Source organism: Scyliorhinus canicula, chromosome 15 (assembly GCF_902713615.1).
Source record: "Scyliorhinus canicula chromosome 15, sScyCan1.1, whole genome shotgun sequence".
NCBI lineage: Eukaryota > Metazoa > Chordata > Chondrichthyes > Carcharhiniformes > Scyliorhinidae > Scyliorhinus > Scyliorhinus canicula.
The window spans coordinates 11,166,994-11,175,616 of record NC_052160.1 but is presented as its reverse complement, the minus strand read 5'-3'; the positions used below and the strand labels follow the sequence as shown (position 1 = coordinate 11,175,616).

Sequence of the window (8,623 nt, the reverse complement as noted above, 5' to 3'; positions counted from 1 at the left end):
CACAAGGATTTCCAATTTCCACCTTTTGAATATCTGTTTTGGAATTCTTTCCAAATGTCACTCCACTCATACGGCTTTAACAATGGCCCACTTCGTAGAGTTTCGATCTCGTCTTCTGAAATTCCTTCTCCCTGGATTCCTAAGTAAGTTTACAAGCACATTTTGAGATCTACCACCGTGCCAAGCAGAATACCAAAAAACAATTGCCCTCTTTAGTTCAAAGTCTGCTCCCCACAGCTCTTTCTTTAAACTGGAACCTTTGCCTGTTCCTCTCTGTGACTGGCTGGTTTTCTGAAGCGGACTTCTTCAGAAGAGTGATTAACTGTCCCTTAAACTGATCTGGGGGACCTATTAAAGCACTCCGAGAGGGTCCCGCCTTTGTTACTAGGCAAGAACTAATGTAACAAGCATTGGAACATCCTGTACCTGAAGTGTTAACATCTCCACGGACTGTGAACTTTAATAGGCAGGGAGACAGAGCAATAGATTCTATACACTAGTATAATAAAGTAGATAGTAGTTGTACATAAAGTTGGATCCAAATCAGTCCTTGATATCTTTTGAGGTGACCAAGATTTTCTTGAAATTAAATTGTTTTTACACGGTCATTAGCAACAAATTCTGTGGGTATCCGACTGTTTTCCAGGCCCCATTAATATTAGAAAAATTGCCTATTGTTAAATCAAAGATGTCCAGAAGTGAATCATTTCAATGCATTTGATTAGCACACAATACATAAAATGTTTTCTTTTTCAGGGGAGCAAACTGCCAAGCAGTCAAATGGTAATTGACCTTACAGAAGATGATGAAAGGTGTATTAATAACCAAAGTAGGAAAAAAGGTACTGCTGTCTTATATTCAAAGCAATGAATGAAAATCACTTTTTCTTTGGCTATCTTTCCCTTTAAACTATTGCAGTATTTTAATATGCATTGTGTGTAGTTAATAAAATCAAATAACATTGTGAACATGTAATTGATATTTTGTGTACAAGCAATATAAAATACTATTTACCTGTAACATTTGCTCACAGGGAATCAAGAACAAGTGTGTCCTTCAGATTCTAAGTTGGGAGCAGAGTGCAGACAAAACCCATTACCCAGTTTAAAGTCCTACATTCTGCCTAACTTACAATAGGTCTTATGTGTGGATTCTCCGCAGAGTTCCCTATACGGCAGAGAATCCTGCTTTGAGCAAAAAACAAGCGCCAAACCCGTTCCAATGCTCCAGACCCCAACGAAAGTGACAGTGAGTTACACACCCCACACCGGTGGTAGGATGCAAATGCTCATTTGAAACCATTTGCATCCAATTAACAGGCTGGATACCAGATTCTCCATGCCACTCGGCCGGAATTCATGTGGGCATGGATTGGTGCAAGTATTTTCCACCATGGCCCTGATGCAGAGGACTCACAGTGAACCAAGGAGAGAAGTATTTAATGCAGGTGCCCCCAATGTACATCGGAGGGGCCCCCTCTCCCACCATAATGCAAATCCTGCCCACTAACCCCCATCAGTCACCCCTACCTGGAAATCAAGGAGCAGTCCAGGCAGAAACAGCGAAAATCACTGCTTTTTCACCTACCCCTTCCACCTGCAGCCTCAGACGGAGAAACCAGCCCCTGTTTACAAATCACCTCTAGGCCATTTCAAAGGACATTTGAGTCACTAGACCAGGTAAGAATGGCAAGTTTCCATCCCTAAAACACATTAATAAACCAGATGAGTTTTTATATTAATTACCAACGGTTTCACTATCATCATTGCTCTTTTTTTAAATTAAATTCAAATTTCACCATTTGAACCTGGGTCACCAGAGCATTACCCTGGGATTACTATTCTCGTTAATAGAAAGAGGCAGAGCTGATGGAACTGTCCAGTGATAAGACCACAATTCCACTGCCTCCCCAGTTTTATAAGTGTACTGGAACAACGTGACTAGGTTCACGGCTTCTTCTGAAGCACAGTTCTTCAGTAATACAGCCACATGCTGTCAGGGCCCAAATAGTATTTGTATCTAGTGCCATCAACCGTTTCTTCGTATCCTGTGGATCCTCTTGGTATCCAGGGACGATCGTGACATTTAAGGGGCATCTTGACAAATACATGAATAGGATGGGAATAGAGGGATATGGACCCAGGAAGTGTAGAAGATTTTAGTTTAGACGGGCAGCATGGTCGGCACAGGCTTGGAGGGCCAAAGGGCATGTTCCTGTGCCGTACTTTTCTTTGTTCTTTGAATAAAATTGGCTGATGACTGACATCTGTGATGATGGGACCTCAGGAGTTCAGGTTTTCTGACCGAAGATGATTGAAAATGCTTTGGCTTTTGCACTGATTTCCCTCGTACAAAACCATGCCGTCTGTAGCTGATGAGGCCATTCACTTCCAAATGTGCATAGATCTTATCTCTGAGAATCTTTTCCAACGATTTCATTGTCAATGACGTGAAGATCATGTCTCACTAATTTAATTGAATTTTTTGAGGAGGTGACAAAAATGATTGACGTGGGAAGTGCTATGGATGTTGCCCGCATGGACTTTAGTAAAGCATTTGATAAGGTCGTTCATGGCAGGCTGGTGCAAAAGATTAGATCACAGGGTCAGGGGTGAACTAACTGGATGGATCCAGACCTGGCTTTGCCATAGAAGACCGAGGGTAGCACTGGAAGGGTGTTTTTCTGAATGGAGGTCTGTAACTAGTGGTGTTTCGCAGGGATCAGTACTGGGACCTCTGCTCTTTGTAATATATATAAATGACTTGGAAGAAAACATAGGGGGTCTGATTAGCAGGTTTGAGGTTGATACTAAGATTGCAGGAGTTGCAGATAGTGATGAAGATTGTCAGAGAATACAACAGGATACAGATAGGCTTCAAAATTGGGCAGAGATTTGGCAGATGGAATTTAACCCGGACAAATGCGAGGTGATACATTTTGGTAGAACCAATTCAGGTGGGAGCTATAAAATAAATGGCAGTAGCATAGAGACACAGACACCTGGGCGTGCAGGTCCACAGATCCTTAAAAGTGGCAGCACAGGTGGAAATGGTGGTAAAGAAAGTAAATGGCATGCTTGCCTTCATAGGACGTGGTATAGCGTATAAAAGCTAAAAAATTACGTTGCAGTTATATAGAACGTTGGTTAGGCCACATTTGGAATACTGTTTCCAATCCTGGTCACACACATTACCATAAGCACGTGGAGGCTTTGGAGCGAGTACAGAAAAGGTTTACCAGGATGTCGCCTGGTATGGAGGGTATTAGCCATGAGGCGAGATTAAATAAACTGGGATTGTTCTCTTGAGAGAGACGGAGGCAGAGTTTATAAAACAGAAGTTTATAAAAATTATTAGGGATATAGATAGGATGAACATTTAGAGGCTTTTTCCCAGGGCGGAATTGAAAATTACAAGGGGGCACAAGTTCAAAACAAGGGAGGATAGGTTCAGTGGAGAATTGCGGGGCAAGTTTTTTTACACAGAGGGTGGTGGTGGCCTGGAATGTACTGTCAAGTGAGGTGGTTGAGGCAAATAACGTTAGCGACCTGTAAGACTTACTATATAGGCACAGGAACAGATAGGGTATAGAAGGATACAGGCGGTTGGTCTAGATAGGGCACGTGATAGCTGCAGGCTTGGAGGGCCGAAGGGCCTGTTCCTGTGCTGTATTGTTCTTTGTTCTAATATGATGGTGGTTGATCCTCTTAACTCAATGCATACACCTGCAGTCTCCCCATACTCCGTGATGCCTTCAGAATCTTTAAATCTATCTATATCCTTCTTAAATACATTCAGTGACTTGGCCTCCACAACCTACTATGGTAGAGAATTCCACAGGTTAGACACCCCGAGTGAAGAAGTTTCTCCTCATCTCAGTCCTTAGTGACCTACCCCATATCCTGAGACTGTGACCCTTTGTTCTAGACCTCACCCCGCCCCCCCAACCAGAGGAAGCAACATCCCTGCGTCCAGCCCTGTCAGAATTTTATGTTCAAAGTAGATCCCCTCTCATTCTTCTAAATTCCAATGAATATGGATGCAGTTGATCCGATTTCTCCACGTATGACAATCCTACCATCTCAGGAATCAGTCTAGTTAATCTTTGCAGTCCCTCTATGACAAATATATCCTTTCCAGGCGGCACGGTGGTGCAGTGATTAGCACTGCTGCCTAATTGGCGCTGAGGACCTGGTTCGATCCCGACCTAGGTCACTGTCTTTGTGGAGTTTGCACATTTTCCCCCACAACCCAAAAGATGTGCAGGGAAGGTGGATTAGCAACACTAAATTACTCCTTAATTAGAAAAGTATATCCTTTCCTTACATAAGGGGACCAACATTGCACACAATACTCAAGGTATGGTTTCACCAAGGCCCTATACAGCTCAGTAAGACTTCTTTGCTCCTATCCTCAAGGACCTCTTGCAGTGAAGGCCAACATCCCATTTGCCTTCCGAACTACATCAGCGTTTCCCAATCTTATCACCATTTAAATAATACTCTGCCATTCTGTTTCTCCTTCCAAAATGAATAACTCCACATTTATCCACATTAACTGCATCTGCCATGTATTTTCCCACTTGAAGCCTCTTAACATGTTCTTCAGCACTCACATTCCCACCAAGTTTTGTGTTGTCAATAAACCTGGAAATATTAATGTGGTTCCTTCATCAAAATTATTGATGTATGTTGTGAATAGCTGAGCCCCAAGTACTGATCCCTGCGGGATCCCACTGGTCACTGCTTGTCACTTTGAAAAAGACCCATTTATTCCTGCTTTCATAGAATCATAGAATTTACATTGCAGAAGGAAGCCATTCAGCCCATCGAGTCTGCACCGGCCCTCCGGAAAGAGCACCCCACTTTTTTTTTAAACAGACAATTTTATTGAGGTATTTTTGGCATTGTAAACAGTAACAATATACATTAGTGTGCAGATACCAATTACAAAAAACATAGTGCAAATAACAGTACCACTCTCGCAGATAGACCGCCTATTCTTCCCCCCTACTCTACACTATTCTATCCCCTCCCCCCTCCTTCGCTGACGATTAGTTCCCCGCGAAGAAGTCGATGAATGGTTGCCACCTCCGGGCGAACCCCGATAGTGATCCCCGTAAGGCAAACTTGATTTTTTTTCCAAGCCGAAAAAGCTTGCCATGTCCGACAACCATACTTCGATCTTTGGGGGCTTTGAGTCCCTCCAGGCCAACAGTATTTGTCGCCGGGCTATCAGGGAAGCAAAGGCTACAACGTCGGCCTCTATCCCCTCCTGTACTCCCGGGTCTTCCGACACCCCACAAATCGCCACCTCTGGACTCATCACCACCCTTGTTTTCGGTACCCGGGATATGACGTCCACAAATCCCTGCTAGTATCCCCTGAGTTTTGGACATGCCCAGAACATGTAGACATGGTTCACTGGTCCTCCCCCACATCTAGCACACTTGTCCTCCAGCCCGAAGAATTTGCTCATCTGCGCCACCGTCATGTGGGCCCGGTGAACCACCTTGAACTGAATCAGGCCGAGCCTGGCACATGTTGCGGTTGCATTTACCCTCCTCAGAGCGTAAGCCCATACGCCTCCCTCCAACTCCCCACCAAGCTCCTCCTCCCACTTAAGTTTCAGTTCCTCAGTCCCTGTGTCCTCCACTCCCATAAGCTCCTTATAAATATCTGAGACTCTCCCCTCTCCTACCTCACCCCTGGAAATTACCCTGTCCTGGATCCCCCTTGGTGTAAGGCGTGGAAAGGATGGGACCTGTCTACGTACGAAATCCCGCACCTGCAAGTACTGAACGTCATTCCCCCTCGCCAGCCCGAACTTCTCCACCAGCGCCCTCATGTGTGCGAAGCTCCCTTCCAGGAACAAGTCGGCCATCCTTCCCACCCCCGCCCTCCGCCATGCTCAAAATCGGCCATCCATCTTTCCCGGGACAAATCGGTGGTTGTCACATATTGGGGACCAGACCGACGCTCCCACTTCCCCCGCATGCTTCCTTCATTGGCCCCAAATCCGCAAAGCCGCCACCACTGTAGGGCTGGTGGAGTACCTGGCGGGCCGGAGCGGCAGGGGAGCCGTGACCAGGGCTGCCAAGCTGGTGCCCCTGCACGAAGCAGCCTCCACCCGCTCCCAAACCGACCCGTACCCACCATCTATTTCCTTATCATGGCTATGTTAGCCGCCCAGTAGTAGTTGCTGAGGTTCGGCAATGCCAGCCCCTCCTCGCTACGGTTCCGTTCCAGCATCCCCCTCTTTACCCACGGGGACTTCCCCGCCCAAACAAATCCCAGGATGATTTTATTGATTTTTTTAAAGAAGGACCGCAGAATGAAAATAGGGAGACACTGAAAAATAAACAGGAATCTTGGGAGGATCGTCATCTTCACCATCTGTACTCTCCCTGCTAGTGACAGCGGGAGTGCATCCCATCTCCGAAACTCGCTTCTCATTTGCTCCACCAGCCTGGACAAATTCAACTTATGCATCTTACCCCAGTCGCGTGCCACTTGTCTCCCTAGATACCTAAAACTTTCCCCAACCAACCTAAGTGGTAGCTCCCTCAGCCTATTCTCCTGACCCCTCGCCTGCACCACAAACATCTCGCTTTTTGCCATGTTCAACTTGTAGCCCAAAAACCGGCCAAACTCCCCTAGGATTTCCATAATCCCGTCCATCCCTGCCGCTGGATCTGACACATACAAAAGCAGGTCATCCGCGTAGAGCGAAACCTTGTGTTCTATATCCCCCCACTGACCATTCCCTTCCATCCCCTTGCCGCTATCAGAGCAATTGCCAGCGGTTCCAAGGCCAACGCAAACAGCAGTGGAGAGAGGAGGCATCCCTGTCTTGTCCCGCGGTGTAGTCTAAAATACTCCGATGTCGTCCTGTTCGTCCTTACACTAGCCTCCGGGGCCTGATATAGCAGTTTAACCCAGTCCACAAAGCCCTCTCCAAACCCAAACTGTCCCAGCACCTCCCATAAATAGTCCCACTCCACCCGTTCCAAAGCCTTTTCGGCATCCATTGCCACCACTACCTCTACCTCTCTGCCCTCCGGGGGCATCATAATCACATTGAGTAGCCTTAGATTGGCTACTAACTGCCTGCCCTTAACAAACCCCGTTTGGTCCTCCACAATCACGTCAGGTACGCAGTCTTCGATTCTGGACACCAGGATCTTGGCCAGCAGTTTAGCGTCTACATTAATCAGGGAGATTGGCCTATAGGACCCACAGACCTCCGGATCCTTATCCCGTTTTAATATCAGCGAGATGGTGGCTTGCGACATCGTCGGGGGTAGTACCCCATTGACCCTCGCCTCGTTAAACACCCTAACCAGCACCAGCCCCAGTATACCCGCAAACGTTTTGTAGAACTCCACTGGATACTCATCTGGCCCCGGGGCTTTACCCGACTGCATGGCCTTCAGGCCCCCCATTACTTCTTCAGCTCTAATCGGTGGCCCCAGCCCCTCTACCATCCCCCTGCCCACCTTTGGGAAGGTCAGCCCATCTAAGAAGCACCTCATCCCCTCCAGCCCTGTGGGGGGTTCCGAGGTATACAGCTTACTGTAAAAGTCCCTGAATACCCTGTTCAGTCCTGCCGGGTGTCCCTCTTCCTAAGTTGCTGTGCAAGCATTCTGCTGGCTTTCTCCCCATACTCGTACACCGCGCCCCTGGCCTTTCTGAGTTGCTCTACGGCCTTCCTAGTGGATAGCGCTCCCAGCTCCGCCTGCAGTCCCCGTCGTTCCCTAAGTAGCTCTGCCCTCGGGGAGTCCGCATATTCCCTATCCGTTAGTGTCATCTCCTGCACCAGTCTGTCCATCTCTGCCCTATCCGTTCTGTCCCTATGGGCTCGGATTGAGATCAGTTGCCCCCTCACCACCGCCTTCAGCTCCTCCCAGAGTACCGCTGCTGAGACTTCCCCTGTATCGTTGACCTGCAGGTAGTCCTGCATGCATTTCCCCACTCTCTCTCACACCCTCTCCTCTGCCAACAATCCCACCTCTAACCTACATTGTGGGCGCTGGTAACTTTCTTTCCAGACCAGCAGGTCGACCCAATGTGGAGCATGGTCCGAAATAGTGATCGCCGAGTATTCTGTATCCCTCACCCCCTCCAAAAAGTCCCTACTCATAATAAAGAAGTCAATACGAGAATAAACCTTGTGAACATGTGAATGGAACGAGAACTCCTTCCCCGTCGGCCGGCGGATTCTCCAGGGGTCCACCCCTCCCATTTATTCCATGAACCCTCTCGTTTTTCTTGGCATTGCCGGGACCCTGCCCGTTCTGGAGCACGACCGGTCGGGACCGAGGACTGTATTAAAGTCCCCACCCATAATCAACTTGTGCGAATCCAAGTTGGGGATTTTCCCCAGCAGCTTTTGATGAAATCTACATCATCCCAGTTTGGAGCGTAAACATTCACTAGGACCACCTTCACCCCCTCAAGCTTGCCCCGGACCATCAGAAATCTACCCCCCCCACACATCCACAACTGTGCTGTCCGCCTCAAACTTAACCCATTTGTTAATCATGATCGCGACCCCTCTGGTCTTAGCGTCAAGCCCCGAATAGAAGACCTGGCTCACCCAGCCCTTCTGTAATCTAATCTGG

At 47.6% G+C, this 8,623-nt stretch overlaps 1 protein-coding gene across 1 annotated transcript in view; it reads left to right on the top strand.

Moving 5' to 3' along the window:
• The window catches only part of atf7ip2 (activating transcription factor 7 interacting protein 2), a 191,172-nt gene that overhangs the window by 141,359 nt on the left and 41,190 nt on the right, over positions 1-8,623 (top strand). Inside the window, exon 10 of the mRNA XM_038820878.1 lies at positions 757-841. Within this exon, the coding sequence (XP_038676806.1) occupies positions 757-841 (85 nt within the window). The remainder of the gene's footprint in view (positions 1-756; positions 842-8,623) is intronic.